The sequence below is a fragment of the Paralichthys olivaceus genome, chromosome 7 (genome assembly GCF_024713975.1).
Source record: "Paralichthys olivaceus isolate ysfri-2021 chromosome 7, ASM2471397v2, whole genome shotgun sequence".
In the NCBI taxonomy this organism is placed as follows: domain Eukaryota; kingdom Metazoa; phylum Chordata; class Actinopteri; order Pleuronectiformes; family Paralichthyidae; genus Paralichthys; species Paralichthys olivaceus.
The window spans coordinates 1,367,217-1,387,163 of NC_091099.1; the positions used below are offsets into that span (position 1 = coordinate 1,367,217).

General features: G+C 47.6%; 1 protein-coding gene across 1 annotated transcript in view; it reads left to right on the top strand.

Annotated features, from left to right (window-relative positions):
* zfpm1 (zinc finger protein, FOG family member 1) overlaps positions 1-19,172 on the top strand; it is a 76,146-nt gene extending 56,974 nt beyond the window's left edge. Inside the window, exons 5-9 of the mRNA XM_069528513.1 lie at positions 10,887-10,983; positions 11,348-11,602; positions 12,500-12,733; positions 12,839-13,081; positions 13,567-19,172. Of these exons, the coding sequence (XP_069384614.1) occupies positions 10,887-10,983; positions 11,348-11,602; positions 12,500-12,733; positions 12,839-13,081; positions 13,567-16,214 (3,477 nt within the window). The 3' untranslated portion in view covers positions 16,215-19,172. The remainder of the gene's footprint in view (positions 1-10,886; positions 10,984-11,347; positions 11,603-12,499; positions 12,734-12,838; positions 13,082-13,566) is intronic.
* Positions 19,173-19,947: the final 775 nt, after the last annotated feature.

Genomic DNA, 19,947 nt, shown 5'->3' on the forward strand with positions numbered 1-19,947 from the left:
AGGAGAAATCTGCTCATCTCCCACTAAAGCTGGACCCATCACACTGCATTCCTACAGTGGATTACAGAACACACTCTCTGTACACGCGTGTCATTTGGAGGCAAGAACAATATTTAATGTTTCAAAACATTTGTCAGTAAAATCCAGACGGGTATCAAACTGTCCGTCGCCCGTACGTCCAACGTCCGAGTCCTCTTTCAAACCATCTGTCTTCTCTGGACAGTATTATCACGACCCGAGGATCTCCTGTGTTCCACCATCTGTTTGTGATCGTGGTTGTTTTTGTAAATTGAATATTAATTATACGTCTTCATCGTGTGGTTGTTGGTGAGTTTCCTGGTTGGGAGAAATCAGGGTGGGGCAGAGAGAGAGAGAGGGAGAGAGGGAGAGGGAGAGAGATGAGATCCAGTCCTCGCTCTCCCTCCAACAGATCTCCTTCAGTAGATTAGCTCCGTGTTAACTGGCCTGTGTCATATGGAAATCCTGTCATTTGCATCTCTTGAGAAAGAGGCGTGAAACCATTTATCTATTTAAATATATTCTGTGTGATATGGCTGTTGGACTTTAGAACAGGGTATAATAATGTTTACTGATCAGCTGATCAGCCGGCTGCTGATTCCTCACAGTTTTTGGTTGAGTGAACAGCCGAGTCCTCCGGTGGCAGCCCAGGACCGAGCGTTCCCCCCCGTCTGCTCGTGTGATTGGATCGTACGCAACAGATCTGATATTATATCTGCTCCCCTTCTGATTGGATCCTGCTTTAATTAACTGATAGTGCCAGTGCATGTTATTGGACAGAAGTTGCAGATTTGCTGTAAAATTCCGCTCAGTGAGAGCGGCCGAGTGTCGATGCTCATCGCGGAGTTTGCTGCACCTGTTGCATCTTTAAGTGAAGTCGTCTCGCCGCCGCGCCGCGGGAGAAGCTCCTCGTACGACACTCTCTCTATTGTCTCCCCTCCTTCAGCAGCACCCAGCAGCTCACCCCACCCCAATCCTGTCTTTCGTGGAAAGGCAGCCTGAAGGCCTGATCCTAGAAGGAGCAGAGTAGGGGAGTTCAAAGCGTTATCACGCGCCAAACGTCTTTTCATCATGTTTTAGAAACAAGCGTTCGCACTAATCCCCCAATAATCTCTCCAGGAGAACTGGGGCGATAAGGCGCGCCACCCACGGCTTTTCAAACACTTTTTGGGTAGTCTCTTCTCACTCTCTATCTCTGCCTCCTTTACGCTCCTCACTCCCCTGGAAGGACGAGTGAAGGTGATCTCTGTCTCCTCCTTAGTTTCTGTCTCCCCCCCCCCACCCCCACCCACCCACCCCCCCACACACACACTGACTCTGAGCTGGTTTGTTTACAACTGGATTCTGATCTTTATATTTTATCTGGATTCATCAACAGTGTTTCTCTGCCTCTCTGTTTCTCCCTCTCCTCCGCCCATCAAATTAGAATATTAATTAAAACGGTGCTCCGACAGAAGATGACAAATCGATGATTACGGTGAGTGTTGAGACACCTTCTGTGATGCCCCCCAGAAGGATGTGATACACGTGGAGCTTCCTAAAGTGCGAGAGTTTCTACCTGTAAAAACACTGAGTACAAATTTTAATTTTGTGCTGTGGTTCCCTTCAAGATTCAAATCGTCCTCGTCTTCCTGAGGCAGATACATAAATGTGAGTTAAATGTGATTTGAGGCAGCCTACCCTCTCTCTTCGTATCAGACCACACTTATCTTTGTTGGCTTATGGGTTGTTGTAGAAGCGAGTGGAGCGGTATCATGAATATCATTTGGGCAAAAGCCTTGTTTGCACTGCTTAAAGTGCCCCGACTGGGATTTAACACAGATCTCCCTCATCCTCAACAACTCAGGTGAGGAACTGGAGCTTCTGCATGAAACCCTAACACCCTGAAGCACGTGTGAAATCAGAGTTGTCAGCGAGACTTCTCCAACCTTTAGTGGTGAAATCACATCACGGCCACAGGTCGTCTGACTCTCGGGGGACCACGTCCTCTTAACATCTGGTGATTCACGCTGCCCTCAGACCTGAGGGGGCGTGTCTCTGAGGTTTCTAACACAGAGGACGGACGTGAAACTGAAAGAACGCAAATATCTCGTAGAAGACGAAGACGTCAACTTGGAAAGACGAGGAGGTTCCAGACGTTTCGGTGATGAGGGCCGACGCAGACAACAACACTGATCTTTACACAGCAGAGTTTAGACGTCATGTCCCGCCTCCTGCTGCTCTACAGGCTCCGCCCCTCGCCTGAATGTCCCACACAGGTTCCTGTTGTTGTGAACGAGTCGGACGATCCTCTGCTGCTGTGCGGAGCCATAAATCCACAGAGTTTGTGTCTGAAAGAAGCTTTTTTTCTGCGGTTTGGGTGAAAATAAGAGTGAGTGACCCCCGAACAGTGAATTGTCCAATGTTGGCACATTACAGAGGAAATGAGAACGACCCTCAGTCGAGCACTAGACCCAGCGGTCGTCTGAAATTCAGTCTTTAACCAGTTCTTTCTTGGTTCACGTCACATTCTGTCATCAAGTTTATTGGAAACCCGTTCTGTGGTTCTCGTGTGACGCTGCTGACAAACGGAGGTAAACAAGGTAACAGCCACCGCAAAGTGAATCCTTGTCCTCGACGACTGTGTCGACGCTCTGACAGTTTTGTTCACTGGCATCGACCTCAAAACATTGACCCTGAGCGTCGTGGCCTTAATGAGACCTATAGCTTTTATCTGTGGTGATTGGATCGTGCGCTCCATATGCTTTCACCTTTCGTCTGACTCGCCCACATCATGACAGTAGCTTTCTGTCTCCTGGAGTGTCTATCTGGCCCTGACAGAAGAGCCTATCACCCCGAGAGAGAGAGAGGGAGAGAGAGGGAGAGAGAGGGAGAGAAAAACCGCCAGAAGAGATAAAATACTGATAGACAGAAATGCGGGCCAGGAAGGAAGAGGAATAAGAGACAGAGATGAGAGAGGACGGAAAGGTCCATCGACTGAAACAAAAAAAAAAGTGAGAGATGAAAAAGAAATATGAGAGGAAAACGAGAGAACTGCAGAAGAGAGGTGGAGGAGGGCTAAAGGAGACAAAGGCAGGAGGTGTTCATCACTCAGTGGCAACGACTGGTTGGTATCTGCATCTCGCTGTCATCTGCAGCGGCTTCTGCAGGGTGGAGGAGGAGGAGGAGGTGTGAGGGAGGAGAAGAGGAGAGGGAAAACCTCTATCCTCTCTATCTCTGAGCCTCATCTCCGGCAGTTCAGGAGCCCGCTTTCCAAGAGTGCCTCATTTTCAAATCTCTTATCTCGGCCCCCGTTTTAAGTATTGCAGTTTTATATTTTTACATGTCATTTGCATGCAGCTCATCAAACCTGGCTCTCTCGACTTTTTCTCTTTTTTTTTTTCCTTCTTTCTTTTTTAAGACGTATTCTCCGAGGGGTGCGGCTCTGCAGGAGCTCGCCGTGCACGCGGGAATAATGTAACGTTACTGTATTGACAGTATTTGCACCTCGTGAGTGAAACATACAGTTTAAAATCGTATCGTGCGTCTCTGGTGGCGTGAGTGCAGTGGAGGTGAAGTGTGTGTGTGTGTGTGCGTGTGCGTGTGCGTGTGTTTGAGAGGCGGATGAGAGCAGGTTTCTGATTTTTATCTGCCTTCCTTTTCTTTGTATTTTTGGAGGATTCACACAGTGACCTCTTTGTTTGGGACAGTGAGTACAACCCTCCAAGCCCCTGGATTGGGGGAAGAAACCATTTCCTGTAGATAGAACGAGAGACGGAGAGAGAGAAAAGAGGGAGAGATAGCACGGAGGAGGAGGGGCCTGGCAGACAGGAGGGCAGGAATGAGAGTTGGAGAGAGGAAGAGAACTGGAGATTAAGGAGGAGAGAAAGAAAGAGGTGTACAAAAGGAAGGATGCAGTGCAGGGGAGAGTGAAAGGGGAGAACGGGGGAAGAGGGTGAATCAGGTGATTGAGTGAATGATTTTGGGAGAGAAATGAATGAACGATGGTTGGAAAGGTCAGGGGAGGAGCAGGGCATCACATTTCCACCCAGAGGAAAACAATCAAGGATTTCTGTACTCAAGTAAAATACTAAACACTTAGATTAGATTGGATCAGAGATTCCCGACGCTGACGATCATTGATTCGTTGTCATTCTTTCATTGCATGAATCATTTGTTGTTGTTAAACAGTTCCAATCGTTTCATGCCACAGAAGTTCTCAAAGACCTGAAAGATAAATTTTACTCTGGTCAGAACCTCACGAACATCTGGCTTCTGTCTGCGAAGTGAACGGACGCAGTCGTCAGTAATTCTCAGGTCAAAGCGATTCGGTGTTTTTATCGGCTCCGATCGGCAGCGATGGAAAATTGACACCCGGGTGAACGCACTCATTCAGAAAGACAGCGAGGTGAGACGCTGCCTGAACTTTCAGTTGAGCCTCGAACTTGACGCACTGGAGAAAAACAACTGAAACAAGTTCAACCAGGAGGGAAACAAGGAAGCAGCCTGAAGAGTGAAGCAGGTTCAGTGAATCCTTGTTCTCGACGACTGTGAAGATGCTCAGAACACCGACCCCGAGCGTCATGGCCCTAATGACGCCTATAGCTTTTATCTGTGGTGCACAACTGGAAACTCCTCCTCTGGCGATGGGGAAGGAATGCGTTTACTAAACCCGAGTGTTCTCACCATCTGGTGTAAAAGAGGCAAAGAACAAACTGATTTTCATTTTAAACAATAAAAACACATCTGCATCCTTACAAAGGTGTTTTACATGTTAAGTTGGTGCAATGTGATTTAAAGTTCATTAAGTTCACATAAACTGAAACTACTTCGGCCTAATGAAGATGTGTTTCGGTCGCTCGCCCTCCCGTCGTTAATGTGACCCACGTCCACACGTTCAGCGGCACCGCAGAATAAAACCTCTGAAGTTTGCATAAAGTCCGGGAGTCGAAACTCACTGAAGAAGATTTATACTTCGTGTCAGCGTTGATCCGACCGTGTCGTGATAACACAGGTGTTTTTAATTATTTAAACTGTGACATTGCCTCGGCTGCATGGAAAAATATATAGTTGCAAGAATATTAAAAGATAAGAAAAAAAAAACACTTGAAAATCTTAATAAATATAAAAATCGGAGTATTTTAATATCAAACCTTCTGTGAAACACTCTTTGTGTGTGTTGCGTCCCACAGACCGTGTAATGACCATGATGGACCTTTCTAGAACAGTGTGAATCGTATTCGACCCTGTGAAACATTAGACACCACTGAGACGCAGATGTTCGAGATGTGAACCAGTGATTTGCATAAACAAACACACTAATTAACCAGCGGAGGCCGTTGACAGCTGCACGGACCTGCTCATCTGCATGGTGTGGGGGGGGGGGGGGCATTTTTACATGTATATGCACATGTATTTAAATGGGGGGGGGGGGGGGGGGGTTACACATTTGGGTTACTTAAGGGAAAGTTGTGTTTTCTGTTTCCCATCATCATCATCATCATCATCATCACAATCTTCGCTGCTATTTGTTTCCCCTGAGAGTTGGGGGGGGGGGGAGGGGAGGGGGAGGCATTCTGATAGTGAGAGAGGGTACGGAGGAAGAAAATGAAGAAATGAAATCAGCCTGGCATCATTTGCATTCAAGTTTTATCGGCGGAGGAGGAGGGCGTTTTTGGGCCTGATAAGGAGAGGGCGTCGCAGGCTGCGCTGGAGGTGGAGGGCGGTTGGTGGGGAGGTGAGAGAGAGATGGGGGGGGGGGGATGTGTGTGTGAATTGACTTTGTTAAAAGAAGGTGGCTCAGTCAGTGTGTGTCTGCACACACACACACATATGTCACAGCAGCTATAGTGAAGACAGGCTGTTGGGGGTGGAATGGTGTGTGTGGTGGTGGTGGTGGGGGGGGGGGGGGGTTAATATCAGACCAAATAATTAGATTCGCTATCGTCTCAGCGGCAGCAGTGCGGGTATCAGGCAGATTAAAGCCGGGCTCGGGGCTGGTTAATATTCATGAGGGGACCAGGGTCCGGGCGAGGGGCTTAGACTGTAGCTCAAAGACTCTCCTCCGGCTGATGGGGCTTAAGGCGACGCTCTCCACCAAGATGGAGCTCTGCCAGGGAGGCCTGACATCCCGCTGATAGACGCGGCGCTGGGCGGATGTCGGGGTGAGAGGGGTGGTGGCGGAGGAGACACCTTCATCGGTGGGGACGAATCTGTAGATCTCTAATCGATCAGGTTGCTCTGGATCGAATGGCAGGAACCTGAAAATCAAATTACGGCCACGTGTTTCTTTTTCTCCTTCAGCTCCAAACTGTCACTGTTCATATCGTCTCAGCGGTTGATTATGAAATATTCTACACATTTGTGTCAGCGAATAACGAATTAAAACCAAACTTTAAGATGCGTCTGTGTGATTAGAAATGACAGAAACCCTCTCGGAAACATTCATGTCCCATCCGCTAACACGGAGGAGGCAGCCAGACACCAGTTTACGATCAAGACGCTTCGGCTTCACTTTATTTTCCAAATAAAAAATAAACCGGCGAGGATCCAGACGGTCGGCGTCACAGGGGGCTGAACCTTGCTCTGGTCGTGTTCCTGCGATGACTCTCGGCCGTTTGGAATCAGTGAGATCGGCGTCAGACCAAGAGACGTGAAAAGAGTTTGATACCATCCAGTGGCCTCTCGCTCTCCCACATCTCTGGCATCTGTATTCTCCTCTGGCCTGGTTAATTACACACACACACTCTGGCCCTCTGCCTCTGATTCACACGTACGTGAAGCTGTGTGTGTTGTGTGTTTGTTGTGTGTGTGTTGTGTGTATTTGTATCAGTGGGAGGGAAAGCAGCACAACGATGTTGAAGGTGTTTCCTCGTAAACAACTTGAAAAACATGCGAAACATCAACATCTCATTGATGAACCTCTGGAGTTTAAACTTCTGGTGACCCAGGAAAAGAAACCGCTCATCTTCAGTCACCCGGGATTCTAACCTGTGTGTGTTTTAAATCCTCCTCTTTAACTTCCTGACGGAGAAGCAGCGGAATCTGCCGCGGCACCAGTCGATGAGTTTCTCCTTTAAATTCAGCTGCGGTCATGTCGAGGACACACTGACTGAGTGACTGACTCGAGACCTGCACGACTTTCCACAGACTGTACGTGCGGCAGCGTGTGTCATGCCACTGTCGCTGCCGCGGTGTTTCCTGAATCCTGATGAGTCCACAGGATTCCTGCAGCGTCGGCGTCTCCTCTTCCTGTTGGACGCTTCTTGTTCCTGTCGGGGCCTCGAGTGGTTTCTGAGTGGAACTAGATTTAAGAACGTAGTTTTGAATATCTCAGGTTGGAGCGTTTTGGGAAACGTGAGGATGGAAGTCACATTTATCGGCCGCGTCACGCTGGACTGATTTCCGTGGTCAGACATCAGATATGAAAATAAAGTGAAAATTACATCTGTGATGTTAAATAACCATCGATCAGAAACTCCACCAGAGATACAGGGTTTGATGTTTTTCCTCTTTTTTCTTTTTTTCCACGAGTGCAGTGAAAGTTAAAGCCCGAGGACAAAACGTGCTGACGTAGCTGAAGGGGAAACTCCGTCAGGGAGAAGTGGAGAACAATATTGACTTTTAATGAAGATGTAATTAATTCTCATATAAGAAACGATTGGGAGAGAATCATACTACTTAAGTGTGAAGATAAGTAATCACTCTGTATTTTAGATCTTTGACGAACAAGCCTGCGTGTTTTTCTTTTTCTGTGTGTGTGTCTGTGTTTGTGTGTATCTGTGTTTGTGTGTGTCTGTGTGTGTCTGTGTGTGTCTGTGTGTGTGTGTGTTCTGCCACTGAGCTCTCCCCATTGCCCTATCATGGTGAATTCCAAAGCCGTGGCCGTGATGAATTAGTCTGAAACAAATTAGCAGTACTTACAGCTCAGACGGCTCCAGCATTGGGTTACAAATTAAAACAAAAGCAGCCGTATCTCCACATCAGCGCTGGTTCTCCATGAAATACAATATGCTCTGCCTCAGTCTTCAGTACACAGCAGACTGAGAGGCTTCCTTCTGTCCTCTCTTCTCACCGTCTTCCCACCGTCCTCCCACCGTCCGTCCTCCTCAGGTATTCCAGGTTTCGGCTCTGACTAAGACTCGGAACACAACATGTGGGTCGTCTTTCTGGATTTGTCTTTAGTTTTTCCTGCGGAGATGAAACTGTGTTGAAGTGGAAGTTATTTGTCCTGACGCCTTCACTCGGCTCGTAGAAGTCGTATTTACCACAAATCTCAAAGTCTGCTCTGTAATTCCTGGAATCACATGATTCTGTTCTCCTGTTCACACTGCGAACATGAATCGTTCATCAGGTGTCTCGCTCTCTTCCTGCTCTGGATCCAAATCCACACGTTGGTGATTTCTGTTCGCAAACAGCCGACAGTGGTTTTAATCTGACAGATGCGTTGGTGAAGAACAGGGACGTGTTTGATTCAACATTAACATCGTCACAGAAACTTTAGGATCCTCGTGTCGCTGCCTTTTTAAAACACACTGGTTGGACGAACGGCTCCACAACGTTTAGGGGAAACACGTTGTTCAACCTTTAAACTTCAGCAAAACATTTTCAGATTGAACGTAACCCTGATTCTGAGCTGCATCACTTCGTCTCTTCTAATGGAACAATTCATTTAAAGGTGCACAAGGAAAAATGTGAAATCAAAACGAAATGCAGTCGTCACAAACCACCGTCGGTTTAATGTACATGAAATGATCTTTTAATTAATTATTGCATGTACTCCGTGTGTTGTGTTGGTTGTGTGTGTGTGTGTGTGTCTGTGTGTGTGTGTGTTGTGTAATGAAGGACGTTTAGAGACAGTGGGACCAGGTTGTGTTCAGTTCATTACAGACGGATGTAAACGATGTCAGACACATGAGGATATTTGTTTATCTGTGTAATTATTTTGGGGCCGAATGTGTGAAATGTGTGAGTTTATAAGAAACACACTTCCTGTTCCTCAACACAACACTGTCCGCTGTGTTCACACTGATCAGCTCGTCTGTAAACGCAGCACCGCTGATAACACAAAGGAATAATAATCACTGTAAAATTACAAAAGAAAGCAATAACAGGGAAATTAGAATTTGATGAGTAAGTGCTGATTAGGGTTTAGAGATTTTTTTTTTTTAAAAGGCTGCCATCGGTGATGCCATTCCTCGAATATTTAAGTCTTTAATTCAGACGGAGAATATTCATTATTTTAGATATGAGATAAACTCCAGCTTTAAAAAGGAGAATAACAACATTGGAGCAGTAAAATCTTCTGCCTGTAAAATCACACACATGGAAACAGTGAAGTGTGGGAGCGGCGGGTTCACACAGAGACAAACAATCAGGCCGCTCCGTCATGTGAACTTTGACCTGTGACATCCAGCTCAGGCTCAGTGCTGAGGACACTCAGGTCCAGTGCTGAGGGCAGGCTGCCTCCTGGTGGAGAGATCATGGCACTGCACCACAGAGATGAGTGAACGTGGCACAGTGGGTTTGATAGAGGAGAGATTAAGATGTGACGCACAATTCCACATGAGTAACAATTCCAGTAAAACACCAGCATGTGTTGGTGAAGTCCTGTAACGTCCACTCTTGTCTTCCACTTCACCTCCCCCCTCTCTCTATTCTCTCAATCCACGACGGAGCTCATCCAAGTTTCTGTACGTTGACTTCTGTGTTGTTGTGTTTTGAAGTTTCTTTGTTAGTTGTAGAATCAACTCACTTCTCTGTGTGTGTGTGTGTGTGTGTGTGTGTGTGTGTGTGTGTGTGTCATGGAGACATGGGATAAACCTGTGTCCTGGGAGTGATTGTCAGAGGAAATACTCCTGGTACCTCGTGTGGACAAAGACAAGATTGTTCTCTCTCTCCCTCCCTCTCTCTCTCTCCCTCCCTCCTTCCCTCTCTCTCTCTCCCTCCCTCCCTCTCTCTCTCTCCCTTCCCTCCCTCTCTCTCTCATACCTACAGACACTGGATGCCGACTCTCCGGCCTTTGTCCACTGTATCCACTGTGGATCTTATTATGGCAGCTGTGTGAATAGCCGCCTGTCGACCTCATCAGATCTTCTTTCTCCTCCCTTTCTTCTCTCACTCTCCCCCGGGGTCTCTCTTCCTCTTCTCTTCCTCTTCTCTTTTTTCTTCTCCTTTTTTTCCTGCGTGGCTTTGTTCGGCCCGTGCTCCCTTCATTTCCTCATTTCCATCTGGGGTTGTAATCACCGTGTGTTCGCTGCCAGTCTTTTCTATAAACAGTGTTTACCAGCGGCCACACGCTGGACGACACCGTGTGACTGTGTCTTCACCCTCGACAACAATCGATGCTCGTGTTTTCATATAAATCTGTTAAAAAAAGAAAACTGGGAGGCAACAAATGTTTGAGGAGCATCAATTTAATTTGTGAAACTGTGTTGAGGATGTAAAGATATAAACATGAACAGAACATTTAATACAACTTTATCAGATTAGACTCTTGGTCTGATGTCCTGCGGTAAAAAATGAACTTTGACAATTGACACAGATTAAAATGTTGATTTATATCAGATACATAGAAACTGTGGTTCCAGACCTTTAAAGACATAGATGGACTTATTTGTTTACTCTAAGTTATCACTTATAGAAATATCTGCCGGAGGTTTTGCAGTGAAGCTCAGTGGGGATCAGAGGCTGGTGGATGATTGTTCTGTGTATTTATTTGTATTCTCGTGTAAATAAAAGGTAAAACTAGGAAAAATGTCATCACAGTTTTTATCACATCCGATGTGAGAGAGCTGGAGCCGACATGTTTGACTGGCTTCACCCTCCGTGTCGGTACAAATAGTTCTTCAGTGAAAAGGTCGTTCACCTCTCGTGTCTCTGTGTTGCAGAGCTCTAAGTTGATGTGTGAAGATCCAGATTGTTGGATTACTCGACTCCCTCTGACCTCTGACCCCTCAGCTGCCAACTGTAGCATCTACAGCCGAGGTGAGTGACCGCACCCAGAACAAACTCAGTCTGTCAATAAAAAAACGCCTCTGAGTCTGTGTCTCGCTCCGAGGCGTCGTTAGCAGGGCGTTCACGGCGCCCGAGTTTCTATTATTTTGTCCACCTCTTTATGATAAAAATAGAAATGCAGATTTACAACATCACCACAAACTACATTCTTCAGAATAATCAGATAAATCATCTCTCAAACAATTTTAAATTCAATATAAACTTCATGACTTAAGTAACAATGCACATTCAACAGATTAACAAAAAAATAAAAGTGAGCGTTCCAGATCAGCTGCTATGAAAAGAGACGTTCAGTTCACTTTTAAATGTTTCAAGTTGTTTTGTGTGTTTTCAGGCGACCGGTTGTTCTGTAAGGTGACCAGGGAGCTGGCGGCGGGCGAAGGCCTCCTGGCGTCCCTGTCTCCTCCTCCTCCCGGCTCCCCCTCCTCCCCTCCTCTGGCCCAGCTCTCTCCACCGCTCGGCCACGTTACCCAGAATCAACCTGCGGTGAAGGAGGAGCCACCGTACCCGGCGACGCTGCGCTCCGACATTCAGCTCCTCCCACAGCAAGCTGGCATGGCCGCCATCTTGGCCACTGCCGTTGTCAATAGTGAGTATTGTGTCTAAGGAATGAAAACCTGAAGAATAAAATATGTACGTGTTCTTGTTTGTACAATTGAGTACATAGAGTATTTTTATGTAGTTTCAGTTATCGAGTGGAGTTTTGTTGATATTCAGACAATCTCTTCTCTACAGTGGAGTCAGAGGTTCATTAAAGAGTTTAAAATGTACACAAATATAACAAATACTTCCTGTAAAGACATCCTCAGCAATTTACTCTCTTCTTCCATTCATGCAAAACCAATAACTGTGTGAGAGCCGTAATGTTGTCTTTGGCCACAAGATGGCACTGCAGCTCTTTGAGTGTTTTCCCCACAGGCCTCTGCTGCTTCCTGTCAGTCACGTCCTGTGTTTCCCAAAACAACGCAAACATGATCACGTGACACGTTCACACATTCCTGCAAACCCCTATAATCTTAATATCTATAATAAGCTGTTGTCCACGTGGACTATGTGCCCTGTTGCCATGGATACAGCAATGGCTTGTGGGTGTGTTTGTGTGACGGACAGAAATCTGGGAAATATTCTCTGAGAAAAGACGGAAAATGTTGGAAAATCTCACAATATTGAAGAACGCAAAAAATAATTCCTGGATCCATCCTCTGATCCCGGTTCACACTAAAACTTCTCTGACCCGTCGTTCGTCCTTCAACCAAGTTTCCTGCTGTTTTGTATATTCTCACCAAATTGTTGGATTAACCAAAACATCCTCATTTCCCCGCCCGTGTGCATGAATGAAATAATAAACAATGAAAAGTAAATGTTAGTGTGAGATTGAAGTGTGTCACCTGGTTATTCAGACCCCGGCTTCTCCGTCAGTCCTCTTTGTGTGAACATGATGTTTTCTACGACTCATTTGTCGTGTTTCTGTTCTTCTCGCCATCAGAGGACATTTTCCCGTGTAAGGACTGTGGCATCTGGTACCGCAGTGAGAGGAACCTGCAGGCTCACCTCATGTATTACTGTGCCAGCCGTCAGAAGCAGCCGGCTGCAGCCTCGTCACCTCCGCAAGACAAGCCCAAGGAGTCGTACCCCAACGAACGCGTCTGCCCCTTCCCACAATGCAACAAGAGCTGCCCCAGCGCCAGCTCTCTGGAGATCCACATGCGCACACACAGCGGTGAGAGAAGGATTCATGTCTGACCAGCAGATGGCGTGAAGACACTGAGGTCCGATCTTCTTTTTCCGTCCCTCTGACACATGGTCTGTCTCTGTCCTCCCACAGGTGAACGTCCTTTCGTCTGTCTCATCTGCCTCTCAGCCTTCACCACTAAAGCAAACTGTGAGCGCCACCTTAAGGTGCACACAGACACGCTGAACGGCTTGTGTCATGGCTGCGGCTTTGTCTCCACCACGAGGGACATCCTCTACAGCCACCTGGTCACCAGCCACATGGTGTGTCAGCCCGGGTCTCGCAGCGAGGTCTACTCCCCAGGGCCGGGACTTCCCAAGCTGCCCCTGTCCACGGGTGAGTCGCTACCATTGTTGTTACCAGAAGACACGGACGTTTCATCAACAGGCACTTTCACAACTTCAAGCTGGACGAGGGACATCGTGGAGAATACTGTCAGTTAGGGTTAGAACTGGGGTGGGGGGAGGGGGTCAGATCATTGGAAACAGATTAACCACCTGAACTGGTTCCTCCAGCAGGGGGCGCCGTCTTGTCACCCATCTTTATTTACAATCTGTGTTCGTGACTAAAAGAAAACTGAACTAAACTGGAGTCTTTCTTTTTCTTCTGAAGTTCTGTTGTAATAAACTTTGAGTATTGAGTTAATATGAAAACTTGATTAGCATAGTTCAGTCGGGGGATCCGTACTTAGATTCAGAGAACGACGGAACCTAACAAGGTTCTGTCCGTGTGGAAAAGCGTGTCATTGTGAGTTAATATAGGGTTCGATATCAGTGTCTGCTCAATCTTATTGTTTGACTAATCTGGACTTTCTGTCTCAGGTCTCAGTCCAGGAGACTCCGGAGTGGTGCTGAAGTGTCAAGTGTGCGGCCACAACTCTGACTCTCCCGCCCAGCTTCAGCAGCACGTACGAACCCACCTCGAGGTCAGGGTCCCGGCCGAGAGGAGCCCCACCCCTCGCCAAATCACCCCATCGTTAGTCGACGCCCCTCAGCTCCAGCTGTCTCCAAACGAAAGGGAGCCACTAGCCTGTGTCCCTAAACCGGACTCATCCAGCCCGGGCGCTAACGGCAGCTCAGCCACTCCCCGGAACTACAGTCCTCCTGCTGCAGCAATCACTGAGCTGAAGATAAAGGAGGAGCCGCATTCAGACTCAGAGATCCAACAAATGGAGATCACGGAGGATGGAGAGGAGGAGGAGGAGGAGGCTGGTGGAGAGGAGGGGAACCGAGAAGACATAAGGAAAACGACAGAGGGACACATCGCCACTTCATCTAGTCAGACGTCAGGCTCTCCGAAGAGTCCAGCCACCACCACCGTGAAGGCGGAACCAACGAGCCCCACTCCTGGTTCCAGCCCTGCGCCTGTAGGAGGTGCAGAGTCGGTTCTTCCCGGAGGAGCAATGTTCTTGCCACAGTACATGTTTAACCCTGAGGCGGCCATTTTGCCCCAGGCCTCGGAAATACTGGCAAAAATGTCCGAGATGGTCCACAGTCGTCTGAAACAGGGACAGCCGGCTCCTCAGAACAGCCCAGCAGCGTTTTTCCCTGCTGGTCCGACCGCATCCACAGCCGCAGCCACTCCTCCTCACAAAGGAGCCACCTGCTTTGAGTGCGACATCACCTTCAACAACATCAACAACTTCTATGCACACAAGAGGCTTTACTGCTCCAGCAGGCACCAAGCAGAAGGAGCCACCTCAGATTCAGGCCCTGGATTGACGAGGGATGCAACCTCAGCCTCGGTGCCTTCGAGTGGAGCGCATGGCTCCTCCGCCTCCCCTCAGGGCGGAGCAGCAAGTAGAGCTGCCTCGGCTTCTCCTGCGGACTCTGACTCTCCTGCTGGAGCGACAGAAACCAGGAGAGTGTTGGAGGTGAAGATAGAAACTCCTGCAGTGAGAGAGGGAATATCATCTTCTTCTGAAGGGGAAGGTGGGGCTACAAGTGCGGGAGGAGGGGGCGTAGGAGGAAGAGCAAGTGAAGGCAGCCAGAGTCCAGCGAGCGGTTCTGCCGAGGACCTGGAAGATGATCCCAACAGAACCTTCTGCGTGGCCTGCAACATCCGCTTCAGCCGTCATGAGAACTACACTGTTCACAAACGCTTCTACTGCGCGTCTCGCCACGACCCATCCAACCACCGATCCGTACACATGGCCAAGGCGACCACTGGAGCAGCCTTCCACCCTCAGCCCATTCGCACACGTAAGAGGAAGAAGATGTACGAGATCCACATGGCAAGAACTGAAGCTTTAGCTAATGCTGCAGCTGCCGCCGCAGCTGCCGCTGCTTCTGCTGCTGCCTCTGCTCCATCTCCCTCCGTTCTGGGCTTGGCAGTGAAGCAGGAAGTTTCTCCCAGTGCGGCGGGCAGCTCCAGCCCTGAAGGAGACGGCCCAATGGACCTCAGCAAGAGGCCCCGCCTGAGAGATGTTCCGCAGCACAGCAGCAGCAGCATCCTTCCTGCCCTGCCTCTCACAGACTATCACAAGTGCACCGCCTGCAGCATCAGCTTCAACAGCATCGAGAACTACCTGGCTCATAAAACCTACTACTGCCCCGCCACCACACTCCAGCCCCACACCTTGGAGCAGCTTCACAGGCTCAAGAGATCCGCCTCTACCTCTCCCAAAAGCAGGCCTCAGCAGGAGCGGCCGGATCTTCTGCACCCTATGGAGGCGAAGGCTCTCCCCGCCGAGTGGGTCGCTCAGACTCGAGGCTCATCGTCCAGCCCTCATCCGTCTGCCTTACCTGCCTCTGACGCCACATCTCCTCCTCATACGACCCCCATGCTTGCAGCCACACCAGGAGCTGGAGCCAAAGGTGCAGGTGCTGGTTCTACTCAGGTGGTCTGCCCATACTGCCCCAACAAACCCATCGCTGGTGACCTTATGGAGCACTTCAAGACGACCCACAGCCTTGTTGCGACCATTCAGCCACCGCATGAGGCCCTGCTGCAACCAGGCCGCGCAGTCAGCCGCAGCCCCAGCCTTAGTCCAAGAGACGGAGCTGCTGCGACCATTTCCACAACCCCAAACAGCCAGTCCAGACTGGTGTCCAGGGTTCACAGAGACAGCATCAACGGGCAGGCCAGGAGCGCAACCAATTCTCCTGTTTCCCCGCTGGTAAACAGCACTCCTTCACCTGGGGGTACTTCACCTTCAGCTGGCTCCCCTCTGCCTGTGTCCCCCCCAGCGCCTCCCTCTCTGACTTTGTCACCTGTGCCTGAGGTCCTAAGAGAGACAGTGGGATCCTCCCACCTTCAAGACAAGGCCACAGCGACCGTGATCTCCAGTCACATCTCCGCTCCCCAGTCTGCCCCGCCCCCCATCCCCAAAACCACAGTGATCTCCCCCGTCCAGAACGGTAACTCCCGCTTCTGTCGACTGTGCAACATCAAGTTCAGCAGCCTCTCCACTTTCATAGCTCACAAGAAATACTACTGCTCTTCCCACAGTGCCGAACACGTCAAGTGAGCCGAGACATTCTCGTCTTCCTCCTCCTCCTGCTTCCCTCCCATTATCTCTCTGAGCGGAGGCTTCCCTTCGCCAAGCTCCAAGCAGCTCGTCCCTTTGTGCCAGTCCTCCCACACGGGTGCCAAACTGGCGCTCAGCCGACGTGACTATAAATGACAATGAATGACTGTTACTCACCTGGCGGGGCCCGACGCCCCGGCTGCTGCAGGTGGTGTTACTAACATACAGTGATAATCCTCCTTATATGGGTCAAAGTTTGTAGGACACTAAGAGCAGAGACGGACGCAGCTCACAGTGGTGAACGTCCTGAGATCGCTCTCTGTCTTCATACCCAACTCAACATCTCCCGCTCCCAGGCCTCATTGTATGTTGCATTATGGGACGTTAAAATGTGTGTTTATGATGGTAGTGATTAGATTCTGACTGTTTGACGGAGACGTTCGTCTCTGACGATCTCACAGTAACGATGATGCTGATTCGAATCTTTCCGGAGCTGAGGTGTCGTTTCTCTTTGACGGAAAAGACCTGATCATTGTTAATTTTTTTTTTTTAAGACCTGTGCATAGTGTATGATGTCTGAAAAAATAATTCTATGATGCTTTTGGTTTCAACACTGGCTCTTTTTTTTTTGTTGCTAACTATAGAAGCTAAAGTGTCTTTAGCTGAAAACAGATGTTATCACGATGTTACTAATTACTGAAGGGTGATATTTCCAAATGGACGACTTTTCCTCTCTTTCTTTCATACACACAAATTTTTATTTTCTCTTTAAAACACAAGGGAGAAGAAATGTGAAATATTTATCTTTTAGTCCTCACTGATTTCATGTCAACAGAAAACTACCTAGTGTCTGAGAGTATTTGTATTTTTTATTTGTATATTTTTCATACTGTTGGAAGGAACCGTTCGGAGCCGGCTGTGTTGAAGTGTATTTTCTAAATGTAGATATGTAATATCTTCTCACAGTAATCACACTGAACTCTGTTAACACGCTAGCATCTCGTGTTTTGTTCATGTCTTTAATTGATGCTAAGACCTGTGGACCGGTGGAGTGTTTATTTTTATCCCTTCTTGTACTTCGTTGACTAGCAACACGATCAGAACAGCTTCCTCGCTCTCAGCTTCTCACATCAGGTCGCAGAGAGAGTTTCTGACACAGGGACGATGCAGCTCCTCGAATATTAAGGTACAAAAAAAAAAAACCCCACACATTTCGATCCTTAGTTACTCGCTTTGACACCGAGCGTTTGGTTTACAGACGTGAACATAAAACACATCAGTGCTTTGGCTTCTTCTTAATTTCTGTTTGATGATTGTATTTCTGTCCGGTGATGAAGGCTCAGCAGGGAAAAGTCACATGTTAGAGAAACAGCTCACACAGACGAGTAAGCACATGTGTAATAACCACACCCACACACACACTCGCACACAGTTTACGCCACAGTTTTCCCATGATGCTTTTGGAGTTGTAATACAGTGTTAGTCAGAACTGTGGAACTCGTGTTTTTATCCTAAAGCTAAAAACGAAAATTGTTTTTTTTTTTTTTTTTCACAAATTCTGAGAAGTAAACATTTCCTGCAGGATTTGACTGTTCAACATGTGAGACACTAAAACTTTCAAACACGCAGCTGTGATGCTCCGCAGTGGAGGACGTGGACCAGTCAATATTAGAATTCATCGATTACAGGCTAACGTAACGGTAAACGTACAAACCCAGGACGTATCTGGACTTTAATCCAGCTGATTTGTCTTTTGTTTCTGTCGTCGCTGTAGAACCCAGATCAATATTCAGTCTCTTAGCTCTTTAGCAGCTAAATGCTACGTTCACCTGCTGCTGGAAAGTTAATTCACGAGAGACACAACAATCGAAACAGTAAAATTACAACAAATGAAACCAAAATAATCCGATTCATGCAGTTTTAAAGAATCCAGAGTTATCTGATATTATAACGTCGGGTATTTTAGTGCCACTTCACAAACTATCACATTATTTAGTGTAAAGTATTTTTACAGTTTTACGCCATTAGCTCTCAGAGACTGTAAACAAAGATGGACGACATGTCTCCTCATCCTGCGATCGTACAAAATGGAGCTAAAATATCTCGGATACAAAAGCGGCCATCTTTGTTCTTATGACGTCATTTCGAGCAAAAATCTTGTGGCACCAAGGCCCCGCCCACACACACGCTCTCGACCAATCACGATCTGCTTTCAGCTGTCAATCATGATCTTTCAAATAACTAATCAAAACTGATCAGAAGCACGAAGACGAACATCAGCGTGATAAGAATTAACAAAACCATCTAATATTTATTTTGATTTGGTTTTTTTTTTTTGAATGGTCCATGTCCTATCTGCTAACATGGAGGAGGTGAGGTTTATACTGCAGCCAGCCACCAGGGGGCGACTCAGAGTCATGTCGTCCATCTCAACTCCCCACCGATCTGTGAACGTTCGCCTGAGCTCTGTTTCCACGACTGGTTGATGTTCGTTCTGCGACAGTTTGAAGTTTTTACCCGACACATGTTTACAGCTGTGCTGGTTAATCTCTCGGTTCTAAAAGGGAGAGAAGAAGAAGAAGAAGAAGAAGAAGAAGAAGAAGAAGAAGAAGCAGATTGAGGAACCTGCCCCCCCCCCCCCCCTGTTTATTGCACTGTGTTGTATAAAATGTGCTTAATGTTTTCAGTTTTTTTGTAATATATTTATGTTCTGTAGCACTTTCCCCCTTTTTCTAAACGCATCATGGTTCCAGCTTGAAGGACTTTGTTGATTCACCATCGCTGAAACTTTCTGAAATGTGTTTTGTTGATGATTAATCTCGGACGTCCACGATGGATAAAATCACAGCGAGTGTCAAAACTGTTATTTTTCCATATTTTTTCATTTCATTTCAGTTCCACTACACTCTTGTCCAAACTATGCATGGGAAATAAAAAAAAAGCTCTGAGAGACACTGATGACGACTGCGACTTCAACTTCTTTCAATGGCGCCAGTTTTGTTTGTGCGAACGCCGACGCTCGCCTCTCGCCGTTCACCTGAGCGAGTCCTTGACTTGTTTTTTGATTCACTGCCGCTCTGTCGTCAACTCGCTTCCTTTCACAGCAACGTTTGCAGAGCACGACGTGTCTTTGACGGAGACTCGTGACGAACGTCTGAGTGAATCATCCTCTTATCTTTTAAAGGAGTGTGCAGTAGCACCAGTAGTTTGGGTGTGGGGGAGGGGGGGGGGTGCAGCTCCAAGGCTGCTCGGATCAGTGACGGAAGGTTTTTACAAAAACCTCTGAAGCAGAAACAAAAATCATTATCGACTTTTTCATCCTGTCAGAATCAGGTTTTATCGATAAGCAGGTTTACACACACAAGAAAATTTGCTGTTGTGTATTTGAGAGACATAGTAGTGTAGTTTGTGGTGTGTGTGTGTGTGTGTGTGTGTGTGTGTGTGTGTGTGTGTGTGTGTGTGTGTGTGTGTGTGTGTGTGTGTGTGTGTGTGTGTTAGTTTCTCAGATGTTAAAACACTAATCAAACCACAAACAGGACCATTAACTGATCGTCTTCACTCAGAACTGATTTGAGGTAAAGTCTTTGATACCGTCTCTGCGGGTTGAGACATAACCTGATGTTTCCAGGTTTATTTTCTACTCGGCTGCTAAACGTTAACTTGAGTTCTGATGAACGTGCACGTGTTCATGAGTCCAAACCTTCATCTGCACCTCGACACCAACAAATGAGGG